The sequence below is a fragment of the Melanostigma gelatinosum genome (genome assembly GCF_949748355.1).
Source record: "Melanostigma gelatinosum genome assembly, chromosome: 16".
Classification (NCBI taxonomy): domain Eukaryota; kingdom Metazoa; phylum Chordata; class Actinopteri; order Perciformes; family Zoarcidae; genus Melanostigma; species Melanostigma gelatinosum.
In genome coordinates this window covers 23,381,619-23,409,415 of record NC_136649.1, presented here as the reverse complement: position 1 = coordinate 23,409,415, position 27,797 = coordinate 23,381,619, and the positions used below count along the sequence as shown (strand labels likewise).

General features: G+C 48.8%; 1 protein-coding gene across 2 annotated transcripts; it reads right to left on the bottom strand.

The window, feature by feature from the left end:
* On the bottom strand, positions 1–27,726 carry eif2ak3 (eukaryotic translation initiation factor 2-alpha kinase 3). 2 transcript variants are annotated; one of them, XR_013772684.1, is made up of 19 exons: positions 27,234–27,726; positions 18,019–18,148; positions 11,795–11,989; positions 11,569–11,699; positions 11,114–11,366; positions 10,851–11,016; positions 10,629–10,754; positions 10,361–10,483; positions 9,996–10,225; positions 8,243–8,355; positions 7,170–7,292; positions 6,529–6,678; positions 5,143–5,680; positions 4,805–4,978; positions 4,473–4,646; positions 4,198–4,299; positions 3,464–3,526; positions 1,692–2,731; positions 1–1,308 (listed from the first exon to the last, which is right to left on the bottom strand). XR_013772684.1 is itself a non-coding variant. In XM_079286267.1 (18 exons), exons 1-18 carry the CDS (start codon positions 27,524–27,526, stop codon positions 2,549–2,551), a joined length of 3,267 nt encoding a protein of 1,088 aa, XP_079142393.1. In that variant the 5' UTR covers positions 27,527–27,726; the 3' UTR covers positions 1–2,548. The 2 variants fall into 2 exon arrangements, 1 of the variants encoding a protein (XP_079142393.1); XM_079286267.1 differs by having other exon boundaries at positions 1–2,731.
* Positions 27,727–27,797: the final 71 nt, after the last annotated feature.

Genomic DNA, 27,797 nt, shown 5'->3' with positions numbered 1-27,797 from the left:
CGGTTTATTAAAGTTAGACTTGTAAGAAGTCATCATATTCCAACGCGCTCCATCGCAGGAAGAGCATTGATAATAACACCAACCCCCGAAAGGACTGATCACGGCATCAAAACATAAATAAAGCAAATGAACATATTTACAATTCAACACGGACAAGGGAACGGGTTTGTGCACACAAACAGGCAACTACACATCCAGACAGGCGTCAGAGACGAGGGACTCATTGTTCAAATGCAACCGCTCAGGAGACACCTGGACGCAGGAGTGACAGGAGGGCGAACGCGATTTAACAAAGCAAGAAGAGCCGACAGCGTGAGCACGTGTTAACATCTCTAGATCCTCATATAATACACTATCGTCAATAATGCTGTTTTAAGTCGTAATGTTATGAGCTGACTGTAGGCGAGTCGAGTTGTGAACGTTTCCTTCTCTCCTGTTGCAAATCCTCCTCAGACGAGTCTTTAGATCACATTTCTCTAAGAAATAGACAGAAATAGTTCCAAATTAATTCCAGCTTAGTGGGAGAGACGGACTCATCCTGGATCCATTATTGAATTGCTTTGAAAAATGATTCATTAATTCAACTAAATAGTTGTACATGGTCAACACTTCAGTAACCGTACCGCGCACTGTCGTTCACAAAGCAACATTTGTCTGAATTGGCGGCGCGAGGTTTCACATTTCCGCCTCCCGACTTGAGGATTTGCCATTTCTGGAACTGCTCTCCGGTTTCCAGCCTTGTTGGTGGTGGAGTACAGTCTGCTGTAAACTCTGAGGAGAGAACGGATCCTTTCACAAGAAGAACGACTCATCTTCACTGAGCTGAGCGAGCGGACGAACCAACATCAGTTTGACTTCCTGTACCAAACGCAGTCAAGACTTTACAGCGATCAAAAACCTGCAGAATAATCTGAAAACTACGCTCGTTAAAAAAACAAAAAGAGAGAAGCCCATTCTTAGAAAAGTACAATCATTGAAAGCACATTACAATTAGCAGTTTGTGAAGTTACAAGCGGGTCATGTGACTCTGCCAGCACGTCTTATGTACATGAAACAATGCTTCTGTGGATCACATGACCAACATCAGGTCCCCCTGTGGCGGCGTAGAGGTGATGAAACAGAATCATCCACTCAATGCGAGTTCTCCTCTTCACGGGAACACCAGCGGGACGGGTCGCAGCGCGCTGGCACAATTCCCCCACAGAAATGTGAGGCGAGTTTATCAGTCACAGAAAAGTGACTTTGTAATGGCACTCTGGTCCTGCAGGTCCTGCAGGTTCTGCTCCGGTGCTGGAAGCAGGCAGACCCCTACGGTGGCCCACACATGTGAAGACAAACACTGAGAATCATTCTCCCACAGCGAGAAGAGGCGACGCCATCGTGTGTCTGGAGGTCCCACTGGAACATTCAGCTGTCCGTTAATGGCAGAGATCCCCCCCCCCGCAGTATATCACACTATCTTACAGTTGCCTCATGGAAAAAGCCATTTACAAGCAACGGCGCCTTACAATATGTACAGGATTGATCGAACATATCTTCTGAATTAACAAAGAAAAAAAAGGATATAAACAGATTTCTCCCCTTGGATTATATACACGGAGCAGAGAGGAGGTGTTGAACAATGCACCTCAGAGTCAGTGTGTCGATTTACACATAGAAAAACTGCTTCCAAGTACTGGACTCACACTCACCCCTTCACTTCCCTCTCAGGGACATGCAGAATGGACCGGAGCCAGTGGCTCAGCATTCATTCACTTTCTGAAGGCAAATCATATCGGATGATCCGGGTTCATGAACTCTTCTCTCCGCAGTACGTCACCTTCTCTCATTTTAAAAAACCAACACAGGGAAGAAAAAGATGGTCTTTTTTTTGGTCTCCCAAATCAGGCATATTGGGTCAGAACACCGGACAGTGCTTGTACCGGTGATCAGTGCTGGTCACCGGCAGAGCGGATGCTCAAGCGTCAAAGGCCCCTTTGGAGTGTCCTCTTGGTTTGTGATACCTGAGGTGTAGCGTGGGTGAGTGCACACTGGCTGCACGCAGCGTGCTGTGACCGCAACCGGCGTTCAAATCATACGTTAACCGAGCTCTCGGGGCGTCCGTCTGTCCTCTCAGAGATGATCGAGTTAGCCACGTCGGAGTGAAACGCGCCCAAATCAATGAGTTACAAAGTCCTGTGGACGATAGCTGAGTACACAGCGCCCATCTGGCACTCGGAGCCAGTTTAAAACAACCGCTGAGAATCATTTTGCTTGTCCCACTTGAGCCAAGTCTGGTCGTGGACATTACAGAACGGCTGTTGCTTTTAAAATATTCTCTCACTTGTAAGTGTGATTAAAATTGGGACCGTGGGGATGATGGTGTGCGAATATGTAACAGCGTGTGCGTTTGCCGAGGAGAGTAACCGAGCAGGACTTTGTCTCGCTGCTCTGAAGCCGCGCAGATAAATTCCTGCACGTTTCTGTCGTTCGAGCGTTTTAAAGTCTGAGGCAGTGTGTGATGGCACAGGGGGCTGAGGTGTTTCTCTCGGGCTGGGGGGGGGGGCTTTCAGTGAGACGATGTCTGGCGTGAGGGGCGGCCCATGGATGAGGCGCTGTAGGTGCGGGAGCGCTGCCTCATGGCCAGTCGGCAAGGCAGCTCCAGCTCCTGGAAGAGAGGAGTCCCTGTGATCTCGGCCGCCTCGGGACGCTCGCCGGGGCTCCAGGACAGCATGCTGCGCACCATGCTCAGCTACACACACACAGACACACAGAGGAACAGCAGGGTCACGCTACAGCGATGCTAATGCTAACATTGTCATTTATTACTGCAACTGATTTGCTGCACTTCGAGCTCGTGTGACACAGCGGAAACCTGTAGAAATTGAAATTTACGCACAAAACTCATGATGAAATAATACACACACACACACACACACACACACACACACACACACAGGTGTACACACTGTGCAGGACATCTTAAAATAGAACAGGACTCGAGCGAGGGGATTTCCAGTGCTGGAGAATGTGATTATGCGATGGGATTATGTTCATCTCATTACAAAGTGAACAGGGGAACACGGTAATGTGAACAAGCCCTCACAAACCCCTGCTGTGGTATAAAGAACATATTTAAGTGGTTATTTAAACATATGGATAGTTTGATTCTAACGGGATTATTATTGAACATTACAAATGATATTTTCAAATCATGTCTCGGTCACAATGCTGCTGTTTACACTTTAGTGTGTAATGTGAAACGATATGCATGTTTAACTTTATGTCCTGTAGATCTGAGGGCACACCTCCTCATAGATTCTCTCATCAGATTCACCGAGGTGTTAATGTTGTGGACAGATTATTAAATCTGTGACAGACTACACAATGAGAATCAACCCTCCCAGCTTTGTTCTCAGGATTGTTCTTGGTTCGTGTGCAGTTTGCGTTTTCAGCCACTAGGTGGCGACAGACGATCACTCACCTCCTGAACGTTGTTTTTGGAGAAAACCTCTGGGAAGCGCAGCGCTCTCACCTCAGTCAGTGTCTGGAAGAAAGGATGTAAACACCTGTGAGCTGCTGGTGGCTCATCAGGCCCTTTGTTACCGAGACAAAGACGCCCGGTCCAACGCGCGCACGCACACACGCACACACACACGCACACGCAGACGCACACACGCACACACAGACGCACACACACACACACACGCACACACACAATCTACCGTTAAACAGACAATAACCGTCCTTCAAAGGACAATCAGGATGATGTGTTGCAGTTTGCCCAAAACAGTTTCCAGACAAAACTGAAAAATGAACTGAATACGACAAGAGGCAGAAAGACAAACTGGCTCATGAGGAAGTCTCTCTGGTCTCCAGCAGTGGGGATTCTATGGAGTCATACCATTCTAACTACTTTTACAGTTGAGGAAATTATCTCAACATTTGAATTGTTTCCCAATGAAATAGTTCGGTTTTGGGGGGAAATTGCTTCCAGCATGAATGTATTTTAAAAACACATTTGTAAAATATTGATTTTGTTTTCGCTTCGCTAACATCGCCTTTTGACTTCAGTGATGTTCTTTTTTTTTAATGCGTCACAACCTCATTCCTCATTCCTCATTCACTAGAACAATCAAGTGCTCGGCAGTTAAAAAAGCCAACTTCATGAATTGAATAAAAGGAGAGAGAAAGCGTGATTGTGTCTTTGTGACTCACCCTCACTCTCTCCATCTGGGTCCTGAAGGGATACAGCAGCTCAAACAGGATCAGTCCCAGAGAGTAAATGTCCACTTTGTGAGAGTACGAGTTTCCAGAGAGCTGCCGGGACAAAAGGGAACAGATGGAGTTTGAGAGTTCCTGCTTTAGAGGTAGAAGAACAAACCACTAACTCCGCCCATAGATACATGTTGGTATCAGATCTTATCCCGTCATAGTTTCACTTTATGTTTATTGTTCTGGTGAAAATCAAAACATTTAGCGCGCCGGCTCACCTGCTCTGGGCTCATGTAGAGCTTGGTGCCGACCTGGCCCGTGTGCCGGGTCAGCAGCGGGGCGGGCGTCAGGGCGCTCGGCTCGTCCTCGTCCTCTTCCTGGTCCATGGCCGTCACCAGGCCGAAGTCTCCCACCTTCACCACGTCATCCATCGTGAAGAAGATGTTGGAGGGCTGGAGGACCGACGGAGACGGGTCAGTAAGCACATGAAGGCAGAGAGCATTGCTAAATACATCAACTCTTGCCTGTGCAGCAGACAGTGTGTGTGTGTGTGTGTGCGTGTGCGTGTGCGTGTGTGTGTGTGTGTGTGTGTGTGTGTGTGTGTGTGCACCTTGAGATCCCTGTGCATGAGCCCCTTGCTGTGCAGGAAGTCAACGGCCTCTGCGATCTGGAGGAAGATGTCGAGACACTGGTTGTTCTCCCTCTGCTCCGGCAGGCAGCGCTGAGCCATCCAGTCCTTCAGGTTCTCCTTCCGGCACAGCTGCATCTGGATGTACAGGTACACCTGCAGACAAGGAGGGCAAGGTTCCAATGCTTTGGGTTTTACGTCTGACAATACTTCACGTTAACATCTGCAGCGTTTTTACTTTTCATGAAAGTACTGTAAATATAGCAGGTTCCAAAATGATAGATGGCGTCATTGTGAGCAAACAGTAATCAGTGACTGACCTTAGGAGAAGGCTGGACTCGCTGGGTTTGAGGAGTTGGGGGGATAGCCAGGGTCAGGGAGGTTGGCCGGGGGGGAGAGGAAGAGGAGGGCGGGACGGATTCCTGCTGTCTCGTGCGCGAGGAAGACGAGCTGTTCTTCTCAGTCGACGTGCTCGGGCTGGCTGCACTGGACACCGAGTCTGTGTCGGCGTCGGCGTCCCGGTCGCAGCCCGAGTCCTCGAACACGATGTCAAAGGAAGAAGATGTGCAGTCGCTGGGGCCGCGTGGGGGACAGAGCTCGAAGGAGTGGGGGGGGTCCGAGGCGTCGCGGTCCGCCTGGCTGTCCCGCTCAGACATCAGGCTGTCGTGGCCCGGCGGGTGGAAGGACAGGTCTCCATCGTCGGCGCTGCCGGCGCTGCTGGAGAGAAGGGCCCGCGAATCCACAGAGGCCTCCAGGACGTCTCCTCCGGGTCGGACCGGCGACACCGAGCTGGACACCGGGACTTTGACTGACAGCGCCTCCATGTGGTCGAGGAAGCTCATTGGCCAGTCGGTGGTGCTGAAAGAGAGAAAGGAGGGTTGTTGCTGTCAGGCTTACTAAAATAAACTAACCACTATCACAACTAGTCATTCAAGATCACTGTGCAAACCAGCAGAAGACGTATGATGACAAAAGAGTTCACGACATACGAAGGGAACAAAGCAAACGTCCAGTTCAGGCTGTAACCACACCAACACAGGAAGAGGAACATTTGCTGTGGACCGTCTGGTGCCTCACAAGAGGAAGAGGATGGGAATGTGTAACTCTCTGGATGGTTCTGGTGCTACTTTTAGTTGTAATCCGCCCGACTCAAACAGGTTCAAAGACACCAGACCTTAAGGAGATAGGGTCGATGTTTTGAAGTGGGGTAGAAAACATGATCTTGCCTCGAGAACGGGAGCGTCCGTTCTACCGCTGACTCGATCGACTCGTGCGTTTGTGTTATTGTATGACTTGGTAAGTTCGGATTCACAATCCAGGTTTTGCTGCAGCCCCCGTGCTGGAACTGCACCGTCGACTGTGGGTACATACTACACTACGGATGAGTGCCTCATACAAACACTTCAAAACACCCAAACTATTCCTTTAAGTTAACCGCCCCAAACATGCGTGTGTTAATAAGGATGCATGAAATTCATTTTTTCATGCATTTTTCATCCCCTGGCATTTAAACATCTGTCTTAATCAAGCAGTGAAGTGAGGCGAGTGATGTTAAGTCTGGGGAGTAATAAATGTCAGCGATGCCATAATTCCTCCTGAGGGGGGGGGGCCTGACTACAGACCCCATGGCCGTGCTCCTGGACATGTCTGACCTGCTGCGCTGTACAGGGCGACGGGTTTAAGGAATATAGAATAATCTGGCTAACCTGCCGTCCTTCAGCCACCTCTGGTCCATCTCCTCCTGCCAGCCCTCGGGGGGGCTCTCCTGCCAGGCGTTGAAGTAGCGGATGATCCCCGGATGCTCCAGCTTGGCCAGCGCCTTCACCTCTCGCATCACCTTCTCCCGGGCGAGCTCTCTGTGTGACGTGAAGCTGAGCATTAGAGGCGAATACATATGCAGGACCACCGGCACGACGTTCTTCAGAAGTCGGGCGACACATTTCCAGGATCTCACGACACAAATCCTTTGAATTCCTACTCAGACATTGCTGTTTGTTAGATGCATTTTTTGAGGCATTGCTATAACGATCAGACTGTGATGATCTTCATATGGTCTCAATAAGCGCTTTCATAAAAAACACTGTTCCTAAAAACACAATCTGGTTTGATATGTGTGATGTTCCAGTGAACAACGGGGTCTGAAATGAGAAGACACGCAGCGCTGCCGGCAGCGTAACACCACACTTCCATGCTCGTCAGCAGGAGTATGACTACATGGCTATTATTTGTACCAAACTGTCACTTCTGCCTCTGTGTGTGTTTCGACATGGAGGTTGCAGTTTACTTAATTCAGTCTCAGGAAGCCGACACAGAGGAGGGCTGTGGTGTGGCCGGCGAGAGGCGCTACCTGTTGGGCAGACGGATTCGTTTGATGGCGTAGTTGCAGTCGTCCACTTTGTTGCGGGCTTCAAACACAACACCGAACCCCCCGCGGCCGAGGCACTGCACCGGCTCAAAGTCAGTCAGGTACCTGGGAGGAGAAATAAAAATGCATTGCTCTATTATCCTGTATTCATTCGTTGTTTCCTGTTGTACATGTGTGGATATGTGCGTTGTATATTGGGGCTGTTTGTGGGGGTTCTGCTCTGCACCCTGGTGAAGCATCTCTTCTCAGGCTCCTCTGGGGACTGAAGGCTGTCTTATTAGGGAATGTGTGGGCACATGTGAGTTACGCCTCCATTCCTGATCTCTATCTGCCTCCCGATGATCCTGACTCACGCCGCTCAGCTGCTGCAGCCGCCACCACATTTATTTAGGGAAACTTTTTTCGGCGAAAGCAATTTGCACGGTTTGCAGCAGCAGCAGCTCCGATGGAAAGGGGAGGGGCGGGTGTCATTTTGGGATGGATCAAAAGAGGAGAATGCGCAAGTGGTGACAGCAGGGGGGGGGGGGCTTAATCAGCTGCTCCCCTTAATCAGATGTTTGGGGGAGAAGAGTTGTAATATCCAGCTCAAGAATGTAAACATGCAAACTCCCTTCGATCAGAAGACACGAGGTCAGTGAAGGCCCATCAATTATGGCGACTGATCATATTTGGGATGTCCACAATGAACTTCTGCCAATGTGCTGACAGCGGTGTAAAGTGACACTGCGACCCTGTGGCAGGTGCTGCTGGGCAGGGTGGGGTCAGCTCGATGGCAAACAGCTGAGTTATCCAATCACGCACCACTACGACTCGCATCTCTCCCGTCTCTGTCTGGTCCTATCGAGGCAGGCAGGCTGGAAGACCAGTGGTCACCATGGTAACAGTGCCGAAATCTGTAGCTACACCTTGAAACGGAGTGAGACTCTCGGAGTGAGAGTCTCGCGTCTGCAACTTTCAGGCGTGAGGATAACAACTCCCAGCGGAGCAGCGGTGTTTTGTCAAGCTCCCCTGAGTCATGATAAAGTGTTGATGATGATGTCATTGTGATGATGTACCTGGACACATATTCGTTGGAACGGGTCTCCACAGCAACCGGCTCTTTGGATTCCACAACCTCAAGGTCAAACTTGCAGTCCGTCTGGCACTGCGTCTCCGACTCCTTCCGTTGCTTTGAGGGACAGAAGGAGGACAGAAAGGACACATAGATGTGAGACACGGGACACACATGTGAAACACGGGACACACACATGTGAAACACGGGACACACACATGTTAAACACGGGACACACAGATGTGAGACACGGGACACATACATATGAGACACGGGACACATACATGTGAGACACGGGACACACAGATGTGAGACACGGGGCACATACATGTGAGACACGGGACACATACATGTGAGACACGGGACACACACATGTGAGACACGGGGCACATACATGTGAGACACGGGACACATACATGTGAGACACGGGACACATACATGTGAGACACGGGACACACACATGTGAGACACGGGACACACACATGTGAGACACGGGGCACATACATGTGAGACACGGGACACATACATGTGAGACACGGGACACACACATGTGAGACACGGGACACACACATGTGAGACACGGGGCACATACATGTGAGACACGGGACACATACATGTGAGACACGGGACACATACATGTGAGACACGGGACACACACATGTGAGACACGGGACACACAGATGTGAGACACGGGACACATACATGTGAGACACGGGACACACACACACATGTGAGACAAGGGACACACATGTGAGACACGGGACACATACATGTGAGACACGGGACACACATGTGAGACACGGGACACACATGTGAGACACGGGACACATACATGTGAGACATGGGACACACAGATGTGAGACACGGGACACGCAGGGCAGGACATGTGTTGAACCTCTGCTCAGAAATATGACCGCTTTATATACAAATAATATAAATAAATATTAAATAAATAGAGAATTTCGTTATTACTACGAGACACAGTAGAGAGGGTAAAACTTTTTTTTTTTTTTTTTAATTGGACATTCTCTGAAAAACATATTGTCTGATATAATGAAGTCATAAATGGCTTCACGTTGCAGGGTTGGATGACCTTCATCACTGCATAGACGTCACCGGTAAACAGGGAACGCACACGCACAGGCTCGTGAGGAGGACGGACGCTGTTTCCGCTTCACGGCGATGTCTCTTCAAAGCTCAGATGCTTATGACAATACGGTGCTTCTGAGCTGAAAGTCTGGAGTATTTGCTTATTGTTAGATGAGATGAGGTCATCCGCTGCAGACGCAACACACCAGCTGCGGCAGCTGTTGTGCGACAAGGTTGAGCCGGCCTTGTCACGGAGAAGTAATGTGGTTCCACTGTCATCTCAGAGAGTTTGCAATTTAGTTTCTTGGAAAATGTATTTCTTTCAATTTGGAAATTATTTTTTCTCTGAATATTACATTTTTGACCTACAATGGCCCCAACATGCCGTCGTACATCCTAGTTTTAACATCCAAATGAAAACCTGGACATCCGAGGACGTGGACGGGACAATATGTTCAGAGACATTTTGAGGAAATATTTCCTTGACAAAATCAAATGAAGCCATCTCTCCACACAGAATGTTAATCATAACCATGATGATGATTCACTGGTGGAAGCTGTTATTCTGTGTGCGCACTGGTTTCAGAAGCTGCTCACCGCGTCTCACATCAACATCACAGGACAAGCAGAGCCCCCAGCAGCCACTGGGAGCGTGCTTCGCTTCTTACCCGCACGTAGGCCACCGGGGCGGGAGGGTGGAAGAACTTGCGGACGATGTAGGTGGTGGCGGCGATGCAGAAGACGATGGTGCCGAGGATCTCCTTCCACCAGGGCAGCAGCAGCACGGGGTCCTTCCTCCTGCGGCTCTCGGCCCCCGCCCCGCTCCCCTTGATCAGGCTGACGGCGCTGTCGCGTTTCTCCCGGTAGCGCTTGTTGTAGGGGAAGTAGTAGCCGTTGTCTACGGGGAAGAAAAGCAGGAAAACGATCAGCGGGTTTACGTTCGTTTTCGTCCGTCTCAGCCAATTCACTTTTCTTCGTACACGAGACTTGACTGTGGTCTTTCGCAGCCCTGTGTCCAGTATCAGGACCTCACCGTATGGATACTGAAGGATGGACAGGGCTCCGTTGCTGTATTCTTCATGGGAGAACTTGTCATTATTCAGACACTTGTCAAATTCATCAGAGCCGACCAGGGCTGGTGTCCGAGAGGGGGAATCTGTGTCAAGGACAAGATAAATCACACATTAATGGGAATGAAGACAAAGCTCGGAGCAACAGGGAACAAGTCCAAAAGGCTGCTCATTAAAGCCATGCTAATGAAGCCATGGCTGGGCGGTTAGACAGAGGAGGTGAGGACTTACGGACTAGAGGCTTCCACTTGACTGTGGGCAGAGGAATTATGTCTTTGACCGATCCGATAGCTTTGGAAGAGAACTTTTCGCTGATCCTCACCGAAGACTGGAGGTAGAGCTGTCCCTGGTACATCCCTGATAGAACCAAAGAGTAAAGACACGTACGACATTCACTGGTAGTTCATGATGAATGAGCACGAGCACGCAGTGTGAGCGTCTGTGTTTGTTTACCAAGGTAAACACTGGACTCTTCTGCTCCTCTGGCCTGCTGGGAGTCCTCGTCCTCGTCCTCCTCGTCAGTTTCCGACTGGTTGCTGTAGGCGTTGTCGTCAAACAGGGCGATGGGTGTGACTTTGCCTCCGCCCACCAGCCAAGCCGAAGCGATGGGTGTGCAGAACTACACAACACAGGCGCCGCAGAATGAGTCGGTACACTTCACCGAGTAAACAAACCGCTGCAAACACGCCGAGTGTAAATGTTCATAACATCTCTACCTGACGTTCCCAGACCAGCTGGCCTTCCGGCGCCGCGCTGAAGGCCATGACCTTCCAATCGGGAACAGACACTTTGATGACGAGGTCCAGATTCTGGTTCTGCTGGTCCTCCGTCTCTTTTGGTTCGTCAGCGATGACCCGCTGGCTCTCCCTCCAGGCGTCGCCGTTCGCCACCTCTCCCTCCAGGAAGTTCATGCCAGACTGCGTCTCGGGAAGGAGCTTCAGCTCAAAGTTCCCGACGCTGAAGTTCCACCTGGAATCCAGAGCGATACCACGCGTTGTAAAACATGAGAACGTTCATCAAATCTGCTGTACGTTCATGATCCGGTCAGTGCGGTAAAGCCAACAGGTAACACAGAAGACATGCTGGTGTTCGCTCCTCGCGGCTGAAAGGTTAAGTCGATGGAACGCCACACAAGCTGCAGCGGCTGATTGACCGGTCGAATGAAACTCACTTCTCCATCCCTGATCGCGGCCTGATGGCTCGCACCGTCTTCTGGGTCCTCTGCAGCAGGAGCACATCTTCGGCCTCCATCTCCTCGTCCCCCCAGCGGCTGCAGCCCCCCGCGGAGCACATGTACCGAATCTGAGGGGAACAAAAGGGTTATTATACCGTCTGCATGTGGCGAGAACAAAATGAATCAACACACCTCGAGCTTCAACCGAAGGGATCTCACTGACCTTGCCGCTGTAGGCTCCCAGGGCGTAGGTAGTGAGCGATTTCCCCCCAACCAGGACGGTGTCCTCCCCGATCCGGTAAGACGAATCCAGCAGGGACTCCACGCTGAAAGGCACGGCCTCCATACTCTCCCTGTCCCGGTTCCACTGGAACAAGGCACCGTCCAGTGACGGGATCACCATCTTACTGCCAAACACCTGCAGAAACAAACACGTTGGTTGTCAGGAGTTGATGTCGATTGACTACGTGTCAAAAAACAAATTGATGGGAATGAGTTTGAAAAGCACAACAGAAGAAAGGGATCAGTCCTCTCTCCTAGAGGGATGTAAAAGTCGCTTTTCGGGCCCTTTGGCTTGAAGTCTGAAGGTCTAAGAATCTGCTGAACAACACTGTCCTTGGCAAAAGAACCGTCTGATGCAACAGCTTTTCACACACATCATCTGGAATATCTTTTACGCTTTAGAATGTCGTTCTTTTAGCTCAGACAGACAATCGTTCAAACACAAAACCACTGGCCGACACACCTCCGCCCACACTTGGCCTCGATTGGTGGGACCATTACACAACTAAGAGCCTCAGTAATTAACCTGGATCTTGTGTGTGTGTCATTAGGTGCTCACTGTAAGGGCCCAGCGAGGATGACATCATTGCAAAAGAACCTGAGCCCTAATCCTGATTTAGCCTCCGCAGCTTTAGCTCGTCAGTGGGTTTAGGGACAATTGTTTCCTTCACTTCAGTCATTGTTATACAAAGACTGTCGTCAAGAATCTGGACGTCCAGTCGTGACTCACTCGTTTCAACCAACTGTTCAGGGACATAGCGGCAGCGTTTGGACTATCACTGACTCCGTGTCTGGTTCATGGACACGTCAGGTGCTGCTGCTGTCAAACCGTTGAGCTGTAAATCATATTTAGACTCTTCAAATAAAACGCCGGTGTACTTGCTTTGTGGTGGATTAAAACATGTCAGAAGTGATAAATGTGTGGCAGGATGATTTACTAGAGAGCAGAGGTGATGTCATCTTTCTAGAGGGAGGAGGGGGAGGTGCTTCAGAGACAAGAGGATAAATTTAGCAAGTGAAAGGAGGAGGGGTAAGAATCTGACCATCACATCGCACCATGCTGGTATGTGTGTGGGGGGGGGGGGGGGGGGGGACTTCTGCTGTGGATGAGTCATCCCGCTCCCGATGGCCTAATCCATGTCTCTGATCCAAAGTGTCCCAACACCCTCCGTGCCCACAGACTCTCACACTCTCGTGGTTCCACCGGCTCCTGCACCGGCCCGCAAAACTCGGGGAGGGTCCTTAAAATCCAGCTCACAGTGTTACACTTCCTATGACTTTAGGCATTAGACATGCAGAATATTATGTGAGATGCATTTCATTTCCCACTGGTGGGTGAATCTACTCATGTATTTTTAGTTTATAGAAATCCTGCATGAAATTGCAAAAGAAAATGATTTTCATTAAAATGGAAATTTGTTAATTATTCAAAATGTGTAGCTGTGAAGCATCACAGAAAGGTTTGAGGAAATTATTAAGTTCTTGATTTAATGAAAAACAAACATCAAAGCAAGTTAAAGGTGTTCTTTGATGAGCCGTGTATAAATTAATAAAACGGCCGAACGCCTTTACTGGTGATCCTCTGTGTGCATCAACTGCTTTGGTTTAACACGTCTTTCTTTTGTCTTCTTTTAAGTTTCATATTTTTGCTACATCTTGAAAACAGGTGAAAACAAATCAGAAAAGAGCTTATATTTTTATATTTTTAGGAGAATAGTTGAACTAAAGATTCAAAAAGAGCCACTTACAGAAAATATTCTCAGTGATTAAAAAATACTGACTGCTCAGCACAAACGCTTTCTTTCTCCTCGTGTCTCTTTTGCTACGAATTTCCAATGCCTATTAATGTTTTATGAGCTATAACTCAGACCCATTCACGTCTCCAACCCTCTTCTCCTTCATGAATATGCGGATGCGCCCTTTTTTCACAAATAGACCCACTATCACTACCACTACCACTACCACTCAGCTATTTTCAGGCATCCATCTGTTGGCTGCAGGCAGCATGAGGTTATGTACTATACTACACTATAGCACGATGTACTATGATGATTATTAGCTCATCTGTAAGGGTCTATCTTTATTAGTGGTGCTTTAAAAGGTATTCGTTCTGTACACACATCTCTAACGGAGGCATTCATCCAAAGACGTGCTGATGAGCTGGAACACTTGATGAGTATCTGATATTACTGCAGTCATGTCATTGCGTCCCCCATGGGACACAGGGGGTGGAGGTTCAGAGGGAGGGGTGAGGGGGGGGGGGGGGGGGGGGGGGTCGGGCGTGTGTTTGTGTGTTGCTGCTGACGCTCAGGTGATCCTGTCACACAGTGTCAGCCCACACGGCTCCCGCTCAGTTAACAGGCAGCAGACAGAGAGAGAGGTGAAGTTAAAACACATGAAAATATAACCCGAGTGGCCAGAAAACAAAGATCGACTTTCTGCCAAACATATCGCCCGTCTTGCGTTTTTTCATTTCCTTCACCACGCTGGAAGAATGATTGCTCGTCACAGCGCGGCCATCAATCGTTTAGTCGCTGTAGCGCTGATCAATGAAGTTCTCTCATCGTTCATTCATTTACACCGCATGCCGGCAGAGGAATGCGTGTGTGTGTGTGTGTGTGTGCGCGTGTGTGTGTGTGTGTGTGTGTGAGAGAGTGTGTTTGTCTGTATTGTCTGTTATGTGATGACATCATCTCTGGTCTGAGGCATTACCTCACCTCCCCTAATCACCCCCCCCCCCCCTGTTCTTCATCCCTTTAATGCCCCCCCATACCACCCCCCCCCCCCGCATGACTCACTCCATGTTGGCACAGACTCCCTCCATGTAACCCCCCAACACCCCGGAGCGACTCCTGGCTTTCTGAAGTGATGGCTTCTTTTTCTGCAGACAATGCTGTTTGTGGCTCTGCTGTCCCTCATTTCACCAACAAAAAACAGAAAGAGGCACAAACACACACGCAGCAGCTGACTGGCTGCTTCCTCCCCGGCCTGTGGAGGCCAGCCAATGGCACGCCGGCAGACACCCCCCAGCCTCTAATCACCGAGCAGACTGGGGTCTCAGGGACCCGGCATTCTCCAATGAAAACGCAGCTGAGGGCTGAGGAGGCGTGGGGGGGGGGGGGGGGGGGCCTCCTCCTCCTCCACCAACACACAGAGCAGGCAGGCATCCCAGGTCAGGGAGGGCAGAGAGGGTAAAGCTAGATTGAAACTTACATCAAGCACATGAGCAGAAAACACATGAAAGACACACACACACACACACACACACACACACACTAGTGAACTCTGGGAACCATAACAAATGACGTCACAGCGAGTCATCGGGTTCAGAGCTGACAGGCATCTCTTCACTCTGTCAGCCAAATGAAAGCAAACAGGTGAAAACGCACAGATAGAGGGAGTCTCTCACACACACACACACACACACACACACACACACACACACACACACACACACACACACACACACACACACACACACACACACACACACACACACACACACACACACACACACACACACACACACACACACCCCCTCTGTCACACCATGACAGTCTAGGATGTTGTGAATTCATTGACACTTCCTGTGACGTCTCACACACTGAACACGGACGTAGAGGAGAACTCTGCTCTGCTATCTGTTCTAACCTGCTCTGACTTTCACCGGTTACATTTTATGTTAAGATTGGTTTATTGTTCTGGTTGTGTGGTTTCATTTGATTCATTTAGAACATTTTAATATGGTTCAATGTCTGAATATTCTAAAGAATTTAAACTTGAAACGTGAGATCTCTCGTGATTCAGCAGAGCAACTGTGTTATCAAGGTCTTCTTCACATGCCGATGCATCCAGCGGAGAAGCTACTGCGCTCACACAGCCTGCTCCGAGGAACCTTCAGGGGTTCTCCACTGCAGAACCCCAGAGGACCCCAGAAAAAAAGGTTCTCTGATCTGAAACACAGCAGCTCGGCACCATCTGAAGCACAGTACGTGTCTTTTATTCGACGCTCACTCCGGCAGCAGCTGATGTCAGTGATTGGTTCCCTCCTAATTGTAGGTTTGCCGATCAGGGAACGGAGCTGCTGTGGCGTTCGGCTGGGACGAGCACATGCAGACCTCTCCGGCTCAATGGCACGTTAAGAAACATACCTATAGGTCCTTAAACACTGGAAACGCATTCTAAACCAAATTCATTTCTTTATGTCTATTTACAGTTTGAAGGTAGTGTTCCTGCACAGTTACAGGCTCCACTATGTTATGTTTCCAACAATGATGAAACTGTTGAAAAGCCCAAAAGCAAAAATGTATTTAAAATAAGGTCGATGTAATTATTTCCACAGTTCACAACTTGTTGTATCTGACGGGACCTCGTGCTTGAGGCTCACACAGTATAACGAGGCGGTGCAGCACCATCACATTCACAGTTTATTATAGAAGTTTATTATAGAGTCCTTATTGACTGTTCCCTGAAGCACAACCAGTCACCCGCCGATCTATTCAAAGATCAACCATTTGTTTTTCAGGGTGACGACGTCGTAAAATATGACGACAGAGATTCAAAGCTTCATTTAAAAACCTCAGAAGAAGCTCTGAATGTAAGAATGATGAACGACTCATTTATTCTACGTGAGTGAATCTGAAGCTGCTGTCTTTGGATTGTTGTAGATATTTTATACACATTTTTAACACTTTTCTTTTGAGCAGAGCGATCTTTCATTTGTACTTCCCAGAGGTGAGCTGGGTATTCCGTGTTAACCACAAAGGACTGATTCACATGTCAACAAGTGTTAAACGTCATGAACCGGCTCTGGATTGCTTTGTTGTTGTTATACCAGACTAATAATGCAGAAACCTCTTCATATGCCAGAGCCACGAGTTCATCACACTCAAACAGGCCTCACCAGCACCAGCGGACCAACATCACACGGAGCTCAGCCGCCACCCAGACCCTCGTTAGTATCCGAGGCGAAACTCTCCCGCAGAGCGAGTCCACATCAAAGGGAACCACGAGCGCGCGTCGAGTGTGCATCTGGGGGAGCAGCGCTCGGCTGCACTTCACTCGCAGCCTGTCGGTGTGGGCGGTTTAAGCTTCTGTGTACATGGACAGACGAGGGTCTTGCTGTGCTTGTATGTGTAAACCACCACAGTCAACAAAGAGGCTCATCCTCCAGGCAAACTGCCCCTCACATGTGTGTGGGGGTGTCTGCTGTGTGTGTGTGTGTGTACATGAGATGATCGTAAGCAGCAGCAGCCCTTGGTTGACTGTTCAAAGTGCTCTGAGTTCACTTGTTGGTCTTACTGTGCGAGTCATTGCAGAATTGCAGAATTGCAGCAGTGTGTGGTTGATTGCGTGCAGCGTAATGTCTCAGGGAGACATCGATTATTGTTTCAATGTATGTTTTAAATCTCCTTTACTTTTGCCTTTATGCTTTTAATGGTTTCATGTGAAGCACTTTGAATTACCTTGTTGTTGAAATGTGCGATACAAATAAACGTGCCTTGCCTTACTGTCTGCAGACAGACAGCCAGGAGGCAGCGTGTGTGTTCTGAGACTGCATCCTTAACCTCACACTGATATGTCCGGACTGTGGAAACGGTCTTCATCAGCTGCACAGCCTCTGTTTAACCGGTCTAAAGGGAGACTTTGGTTACTTTGGTTGGATGAGGTACTTCTCCCAGTATGTAGAAACAGACAGGAGCCACCAGACTCCATCAGAAACAGCTTTACCTCACAGAACACAGAGGGATGCTGTCCACCGCTGCCTCCATCTGTTAGTTACTTTGTGTTGTGCTTACTAGTGGAGACAGTAGTCGCACCAGCAACCCACGTGTTGGGCCAAGTAACACTAGATCCTGGTGGCTTCGGCAAGAGCACAGATAACAGCTTCAGCTGTCTCAAGGCGAGGTTAATCAGCAGAGATGTTCTAAATATTATATAAATACAGCGTGCACCTGAACTGATTTATTTTGGCATTCTGCTGGTGCCCACAACAGTCCACAGCGTTGGTCCTGATGGGGGCGAACCGACCGCCATCTGCTGCATACATCACACTGACTATGGATAAGAATGACCGTCTTTATTTGTTATGTGGACAAAAAGGGCAAATAAACCAAGACCTGCATTGCTTTAACATTGGTTTACGTAATGCAAAGGTTGGTCTACCTCAGGTTTGCTGAGGCTGGAGGACACCAGGCACCCCGAGGCGACATCAAGGTCCCACTGCTTCCTGCCCTGGTCGTGAGGGTCCAGAGCAGAGATCCGCCCGTCCAGGGTACTGATGATCACAAGAGACCTGGGGACAGAACACAGAGACGTCAGCACGCTGCCCACAGAAGTACCAGTGGACACTCACTACAGCTTTACAGTCCTCTCAGCCGGGGGCACCGCCGCCGACAACCTGCCCCGTCTTCCCACCGAGGGCTCACGTTTAATGCAGTCAAAGACAAAACACTGAAGGAAGAGGAATTGTTAAGTGGAGGTGCAGATGTTGTCTTTCCCTCGCTAGTCCTCAACCTTATTGAGCAAGCAGGCAGACCTTCAACTGCAGCCAACGGCACACCTGTGCATGACAGCCCCATCACTCACAGCCCATCATGCGATCAGAGCAAAGCCCCCCTACACCTAAGATCAGTCTCACAAACAAAATGAAGAAACGCTGGCTCCATTATGTCCTTAAGTCCTCATTTTAAACCAGTGGACATACATTTGTTGCACCTCAGGTCTGCAGAGCCCACTGATGATGCTGTGAAACAGATGGTAACGGCGACTGTTAAGAGCACACGGGGGGATTTGACACGGAGACTTTTGTCGGGCTTAAAACTGTTATTACCGCCATAAAATCAGCCTCATTTACATGTAAAACCTCAAAGAAATGTTTTATGCGTCGACAAAGACCGTCTCGTATTCAGAGTCGGTGGATTCGTTCAGTGATGTTTCTGGTTAGTTTGGGCTTTCTTCTCTCCAGCCGTGGCAGAAAATGAGTGTGAACAAATATTGGCTTGGCGGCCAAACAAAGACGTGCTCGGAGAGAAACACATCAGTGCTGTGAGGAAAACAACCAAACCGTGTTTGAACTCAGACCTTTGTTTGTGAGTACGCACGACGTGGATGACACCCCGTTGGACATAATAAAAAATAATGAATCACTGGCGAAAATGACATTGATTCCTCAAAAGATGTTTTCATACCGAGTTCTGTTATTTCAAAATGAAGTGGAACTATCTTCCACATATTTCATTCAGAGGTATTGTTACCAGAGACACAGCGAGAAGCTAAAAATAAGACGCAGGGGGAGAAAGCGTTTCCCTTTGGATGATGTATGGGCCACGGGTTTCTCACCGCACCGGCACGCTTTACCTCGGAGAGAAGATTGTTTGAATTAGTGTAACTTGAAGAGGGGGTTTCTCCATCAGTAGTAAACTAGCAACGCTCCAAGTGAGTTCCATTCCTCTGGATGTGCCCACACAGCAAGATGCGTTAAAGGTTGCTCTCTCTTTGGTCGAGTAACTCCAGGCTAAAAACAGTCCAAGTGAGTTGAACGAATGGAGACATCCAGCCCCACCCTTCGCCCAGCGCTTAAGGGTTCTGCCGCATTGCTTGTCAGTCATGTCCCGAGCTCTGGCGGGGGCCGCCTCCTGACTATTGATTTCTATCTGTCTGGAGGAGATGCTGTCAACGGGGCTCTTAGCTTTATTTAAACACACACACGCCGTCTCTGAGCACCCACTGCTTCACATCCACCCAGCTGGGACGCGAGCGGCTTCCCTCTGTGGGCCACTGGGGCATATGGAGGGTTTTAACTGCTTCCCCCGAGGGCACCAAGACAGCAGTTGCTGAGGGAAGACGCGCTGTTACACATGTTCACTTTCACATCTCAGACTGAAAAGAACACGATGAAATAAAAGAAAAGCCTCAATCATCTTTATTCATGTGCACTGTGACAGTTGTTAACTGAAGCGGGTGAATTGATACGGACGAGCTATAATCCCTCATTGATCTGACCTATCGAACACTCCAGTGTTGAAGGGGAAGGAGCGTGTTCAAGAATGTTTAAGCCCGAGGACAACTAAGCAATGGATTGCTTCAGAGCGCGCAAATCAATCTTAGGAAGGTTTCTCTTACGTCCCGCTGTAGAGCCTGACACTTTCACAGGGAGTTACACTTCACTGCTCTGGACCAGCTAGATGTTTCAGATCTGGAAGTTTGCATAAAACTGCAAATAGGAGCGCTTAACAATAATGAGCCATGTGTCTTTCAGCCCCATCAAAGCCAAGATTATCTCCCCAAATCTGCTCTAAGCATTATCACCAGCGCCACTCGCGCTGGAGTGTAGCGCTCTGAGAAAAACATTGTTTTTCCTCTCAGCCACCAATGAGAAGGCAGCGCTAAAGCCCGCTCTCATCCTCTCCATTGGCTGCGAGGCCCTGCCACAAATATCAGGCTGATTGGTTGTTGCTAAGCAGTCGGCTCGTGAGAGGGTGGAAGCTTTTGGCGGCCTTCGCTCGGATGGCCCCGCCCCCTCCGAGGGATGCTGTGAATGTGAAAGCGAGGGAGAAGAAGTCACCGAGGTTCAACATCACGGACGGAGAGAGAGCGAGCACGAGATAGAAGAATTCCATCGTGATCAAAGGCTTTTGTGGAGTCTTTGTACTCCAGATAAAGGATGGGGGGGGGGGCTTCACTCTACAACTTAAGGTATCATGATGGTAATGGTGAAAACGAGGAGGGGGGTGGGGGGGAGTAGCCATAAAAAATAGTACTAAACCGAACAATGAAAACGACTCACACAAAACAAACAGCCTACTGTATCATTTACCACTTGAGGCAATTTATTTTCCACGTCTGGGCCCCGAGACACCGCCGCGCTGCTCGCCACCAAAGGGGATAACGCGGAGCCTGTGGGGCCGGAGACGCCGACTGCGACAGAGTCGGGCGGCGGAGACGCCGAAGAAGACGTTGGGATGGAGACAGAAGAGCGAGAAAGAGAGGCGAGCGGTGAGGCTGCCAGCAGACAGAGGGCTGTTAGCGTGCTCGCCTGTAATGCTGTCAAAGTGTCATAATACTGCAGACTGCTTCTTCAATCACAAAGCGTATGGCGGAGCAGGGAGCCAATTAGCCTCGCTCTCACCAGACTCTGCTCCTCAGAGACACTCCGCCTCAGTCTGCGCACACACACACACACACACACACACACACACCGCCGATACCGGGCTGCTGGTAAACACACTCCATTGAAAGAAGCAACCAGGATGTTTACACAGGCCAAGTCTCCAAGGAGCGGGAGCCGACGAGCCGGACCAATCGCAACAGCCCGCCGCTGTCCCGGCAGCCAATGGGAGCGCTCTTTTTCTCTGCGCCAAGCCAACGGGGTGGGCAGCTCCGCAGACCCTGAGCCAATAGCGGGGCAGCAGTGTCTGTAACCATGCAACAGCGAGCAGCCTGGATGCACGCTGGAGTGTGGAGAGTTCGGCTGCCGCGCAGCCACAGAGAGGCAGAACAAAAATACGAGAGCATGGGGAGCACGTGGGGAGAAAAGTTATGGATGCAGCTCTGAGGCAGCCGCACCCAGCACCGACAGCTGCACCAGCGGGGGGGGGGGGGGGGGGGGGGGGGGGGGGGGTCAAGTGCATTCCTGTGCACATTCATGCAGATAAGTTTTATTCTGAATCAGAAAAACAACACAAGTAGCCTGATTACAGAGCGAACGGATGAAGCCAAATATCAAATACGTCTTTAAATCGTTCAGATAAATGGTAATCCTGTAATCTCATCCAGGATGTGTAAAGAGGGGCCTGCAGGCAGTTAGCACAACACAGCACAGAACCTGAACCTTGTCTTTTTCTTTGGCAAACATGAATATGTTCCTAACAATGCCTTGTATAAATGACTACAAGATTAAATGTCTAAGAATAAAGTAAAGTGCACCTACTAATCCCAGATGACACAGCTGTAACACCTGTCCTCTAAACCCGGTAAATAAACAAGTGATCTTTGTTTTAGCAGCTGTCAAACTGATGAAGATGAGCTTCAAACACCGACCTCACATCCATCAGGTCACTGCAGCAGACCGCCGCAGCAGAGAGCAGAGGGTGTGGCTGAGAAAAAACTTCTAGTACTCGGATATAAAACACACCATTAAAAAGTCTCTCTCTCTCTCATCCAAACTCTATGGCCGGCTGATTGGCTGGGCTGCAACTCTGATCCGAGGATCTGATTCGTTGTTGCTAAGCAGTGAGGAGCCACCGAGAGTGAAAACAAGACAGCATGGCCCTGCTAACCACCAGCTAGCTCCTTGTTTTCATCCTCCCTCCCTCCCTCCCTCTCAGAGTATCCCACCTTTCTGCCTCTGCCCCACCCATACTGCAGTGCTGCAGGATGGGTCCTGCCGACTTACCGAAATAGCCACTGACCCAATAAACCCATTCCTCCTGATAACATATTCAAAACAATTATGTTATTTATGAAGAACTGGTTATGAAACAGACAGTGTTCATCAAGTGCACAGGAAGTCAGTGGCAAAGACACTAAAGATGATCACATGTCACCATCAGTAACGTCTGCACACTGAACAACAACGTCAACATCATTACAGAGAGCAATGAAATCAGAAATAGTTGAATAAGACAGAGAAACGGCACCAGACACGGATGCAAACATGGTTCCATAAAGACAAGACGACGAGGATGAAATAGGTTAACAGAGATGGAGTTAAACACTCACAAGAGCTCAAGTAACACTTCTCACAGTGAGTTCAATCATTCTCATCTTGCCCTGTTATTTTGGGGACAGTTTATATTCATAGAACCTTCCACATCTCCCTGGTTACATGAAGTGGACGACTGGAAGTTAGAGAAAAACAAAACAGGGAAATGAACTCTCCCCTCCAAAACATAAAAAGAGACTGTTCCTCCTCCCCCTTTACCTAACTATAGACAGACCCATGTGGCCAACTCAAATTCAGAGCACTAGCCCGTCTCTCCGACGCAATTGGTCGACAAGTCGCCCGGCTCGGCGGATTGGCTGTTGCTAAGCAGTAGGCTGGTGGGAGCCAGCCGGCAAGCACGGCGGCCCAGAAGAGCTGCTGCCGCTACACAGGGCCCTGAGGGGGGGGGGGGGGGGGCAGGTTCAAACAAAGCTGCTGTCCTCTCTCTTCTCACCTCCAAGTGCTCCCTGAGGTGCTGGAGGCCCCCCCCCCCCCCCCCATGGAGCACTCACTGGCAGAGGCGTCAAACCGTCACATGCATGATTCACATCCACACACACACACACACACGTAAACACCATGTCTCCAGAGCAGAGGTTGTAACGTATAGATGGCAGCGGTAAAAGTGAGGCGACAGCCGTCAGCTTTTCGTCACAAACTGAAGGCCGGATCAAAGTGAACATCTCGAATATTTATAGATTACAGGACACGGGCGCGGAGGATGAAAAGAAAACCAAACGACTGCAACTGACAGAAACTTTAAAAAATGTGACATCTGAGCGTAGACTGCTTTTCAAGACGTCCGCACAAAATGTTTTCCAGAGTCTGCGTTTGAAGCGCTCCTCTCCGTTCTCTGACCGACACAAAGAGCTCCGGGCTGGAGAGGCATGAGAAGAGATAGCGATCCTTCAGAGGCAACGCGGGTTCATATGTTTGGATTCTGTGCCATGAACAAGGCCAGAACTCTTGTTCTGCGTGTTTGAAACAGTGACTCTGTGAAGTTGATCAAGGGTGTGTTAACGCCGTTATCATCACAGGACCTCGTCTGTCTGACGTGGAGAACAGCAGCCGCCGCAGGTAAAAGCCTTGAAAGGTCACAGAAGCAAACAGCGATACCTTTTCAAAAGGATGACCTAATTAATGCTGGACATAAAAAAAACAATTACTTCCAAAAAAGGTTCTATTTTATTGCTTGACACTGAAGTCGCGGCTGGTTTCTTCTTTATTCTGAAGTTCACGGTCATCACTGTGTTTGTTAAACCACGTTTAGACATGAGTCCCTCTGTTGTAAATGTGTTTTCTGGCATTTTGGAAGTCTAAATTAGCCTAAAGAAAGAAACATACCTAAATCATGCTTCATTTCTCGTGGCATTTTTAAAGTTCACCGGCAATTCTCCTGACAGATGGATGGAAACAGAGCATGGAGTAGAGTATATACTCAAGGGGTGACATTAAAAAGCAACGTGTGTGTGAAGGTAAGGGAGAGCATTGGGGAAGGAGTGTGAGAGGTAAGGCGTGTGAGTGTGTGTGTGTGTGTGTGTGTGTGTGTGTGTGTGTGTGTGTGTGAGAGGGAGTCAGGATGAGAGCAAGAGACAAAGAATGAATGCGAGGGAGAGACAGACTTCAACAAAGACATCCAGGCAGAGAGACAGACAGGATGCGATGGAAGGCCTTTGTGTTTTGACACAAGTTAAGAAGACAACCTTCATTATTATATTATGAGCTCGTTATTATCGCAGCTGAAGCCGTCATCTTTAACACGTGTTGTTTTACAGACGGCTGTTGAATGAATAATTCACCTGTTCAGCCTTCCTGTATCTGCCTCCCGAGAGGCTTTGTGAATTGTTTATCTTGTTGACTTCTCCGCGTCAGTGTTTACTGCTTGTTATCGATGATCTGCAGACTCACACCCTCTGCGGCAGCATTTTGAAAACTCACAGAAATAAAAACTTTGTTCAATGTACTTAGATCATTACACAATTAGACAAGTACGGAAAACTGACTTTTGTGCCAATATTTCAAGAATATTTTAATGTAATAAACCAAAACCAAAAGAGGGAAAGGAACACTTTAAACCGCTGATGCTTTGGACGACATATTGTACATATTAACCAAAGAGTTATGAGAGTTATGAGACGCAAAGCCAATACGTGGTGGCAGACAAACTAAGTATATGAGAAAGATCAGGAGAGACGGGAAAGAGAAAGCGGTCCACAGGCTGGGCCAACGTGAGAAAGGAGGGTAAACAGACGCAGGTGGGTTTGTGTGTTTGGGAATCGAACGTTTAGGCTCAGAGAGCTCAGCAGCGGCAGGGTGTGACGCTCTGGAGTGTTTTCTGCAGAGCCCGAGCAAACTGCTCCGCCAATTACTTTCTACTTCATCTTGGTACTGTACGAGAGGCAGGAGCCTGATCCTCCTGCCTCTCGCCAGAGAGACTTCACATCACTGCTATCCTGACCCGTGTGTGAGGAGGTGCAGTGGGCGTGAGCAGCGCAGCGGTGTACACAAACACTGCATTCTTGTAAACATCATGTAAAACAGCTTTTTCTTTTTTTCCTCTGTCTTTTCCAAAATAACAAATAGGACAATTAATTACAGCTCTTGGTCTCGACTGGAGCTCCGTGGGGCCGACTGCTCGGCAGCTCCCTGTTGTGACAATGCTGGGTTAGTATGGCATCCCAAATAACAAGCACCAACACGCGAGGCTGTGGGGGTTGTCATGCAGGAAGCCTTTCCGTGAGGTGCAAGATTAAACAGAGGGACTGCAAATGGGGAATCATGCTGCATTGTTGTTCTTACCGGCAGACACAGCAGCAAGTTTCAGTATTACGGTAACAAACGGCAAGAACAGAGGTTGGACTTCAACAAGGTTTTCAATCTTCTGACTGACTGAGCGGCACATGTAGAGAACTACACAGAGAATCATTTAGGGAACGGCCTGATGTGCTTCGCCGGACTAAGAAGGAATGTAGACGCTGCATCGCACTCAAAAGTGTCTGTGATGGTTCTGGTACATAAAAACAAATATGGCAGAGAGATGGAACATCATGAAGAAAACACTGCGCCAAACATCTAAGGTGGGCGTCAGAACCTGCTGTTTACCAGGGAAGACTAAATCAATTGCCCTGCCCACTGCGCCAAGAGCTGCGTCTGACTTCGGGCAGCAGCAGCAGGTCTGACGGGTTCGGTTAACCTGAAATCTGTGTGAAGTCCTGAACTTTTGACTGACAGGATCCCGGGGATTTCTTCCTCAGCTGAGCGACATGTCTTTGCACAACAGCCATAGAATATGAGCGTGCACTTGTCATGTTCGATTTGTGTTCTTGGTGTCTGAGTGGTGGAGCGCCCATCGCATGCTTTCTCATTGATAACAACTGAACTGCCTTCAGGTTAACTCCCAGACATATTCCCCAACTAGGACCATGATGTCTATCTGAAGATACTCGACTTATTTCTACTTTGATAAACAACAACAGACCTCAGACAGCATGTCACCGTGTGAAGTCAAACCCTTTGGACATCTTTACATTACGCTGCAGACACTTTGTCACAGCTTTGAAATGCCACAAATATTAATTCCCAATTAACTGTGGTTGATTAAAATAAAAGGGACAACTTCCCTACTTTATTTTCCCAGCTGAGAGCAGCCTATCTGCTGACAGGAGGGGATAAGCGGAGGGTCCTGAGTGGACGCGGGCTCTGTTGTCAAGTGATTAGGGAGGTCCCCTTCACGCACAGGGATCTCTGTCGGACAACAGAACCACCACGACACAAACCTGCTACTTTATCAAACTGAAACAAGTGCAACTTCTCAGATATGCGGACTTCACTGACCTTTGAGTGACGAGCACGATTACAACCTCACCTGGATTTCCAGCTTTTTGTTAACGTGCATGACTTCTAACAAACACCAAGATCACAACCAGGAACATGTCAGCTCATTCCATGTCAAACTTCGGTTTCGTTACAGACTGCTGTCAGCGCGCAGGAACACATCATCCAACACCACACACACACACACACACACACACACACACACACACACACACACACACACACACACACACACACACACACACACACACACACACACACACACACACACACACACACACACACACACACACACACACACACACACTTGTGGTCGATGAACTGGAGCGTGTTTATAGTCTATTTCCTAAAAACGGTCACTTTAAACACACTATGATGCGTAAACACAACACCTATCATGTCTCCAGAATCAGCCAGTTCCAGTTATCCGCGTGTCGCCTTTTTAAACTTTGACACGCCAACATGAAGTCACACTTTTTGTTTTTTGATGTTTTGTGCTCACAACAGTTTGATGGCAACTCTTAACATTTCTTCCATCAGATTGGATCAACACAATCCGGGAGGACGAGCTGGAAAACACGTCAGAACGAGGCGCGACACAACAACCACAACAAGTTTCGGAGGAGGAATACTTAGCGAGAGACTGTCAATCAATGCGATTGTTTTAGCTGCTTTAAATAAGAAAATAGAGACTTTTCTTCATTTAATTGAGTTTGTCATGTTGGGGTTCGTCCACATTTCGTTCGTTAAACATTTTTCATGCGTAACAATACTCGTGGCTGCAACAGTTACTTAACAGTTGACGTAACACTTAATTAAAATAAAATAAAATGTTTTGTACCTTCTCGGTTGGACGTTTCCGTTACTTTCCCCGAATGACTCGTCGGCCTCCGACCCGGGGTCGTCATCCTCCACGGTAACGTCTGCTACAATGACCGGAGAGGAGCCCACGTTCTCCAAGCCGCACTCCATGACTCTTCTTCTTGCACCATCTTCCCCCTCCGAGGTCGACCCCGAACCCCCGATGGCTGAGCCTTGGTGAGCGTGCGTGGTTCCGAATCCAGTGAGCGATTTCAGCAACAGCAGGAGCACCAGGGAAATGCTCACGTTTCCAAAGTGAAGCCCCCTTTCCATTTGTAAGACTGGCACATTAGTGAAGTATGAGATTTACATGCCACTAGCTAGGTCTTGTAAATCGTAACATAAAAAAAGTTAAAGTGCACCAAAAAAACAACAACTGTGGAACTACAAAATGAAATCCCGTAGTGTCTTGTAAAAACGCCCTTTCAAATCTGTTCTTTAAGTAAACATAAACAGCCACTGGGACACCATGTTATTCCCTTTATACTTGACTCAAGACATGCCTTGGTAACGCTAAGCCCCGCCTCGTTTCTACACTGGGATT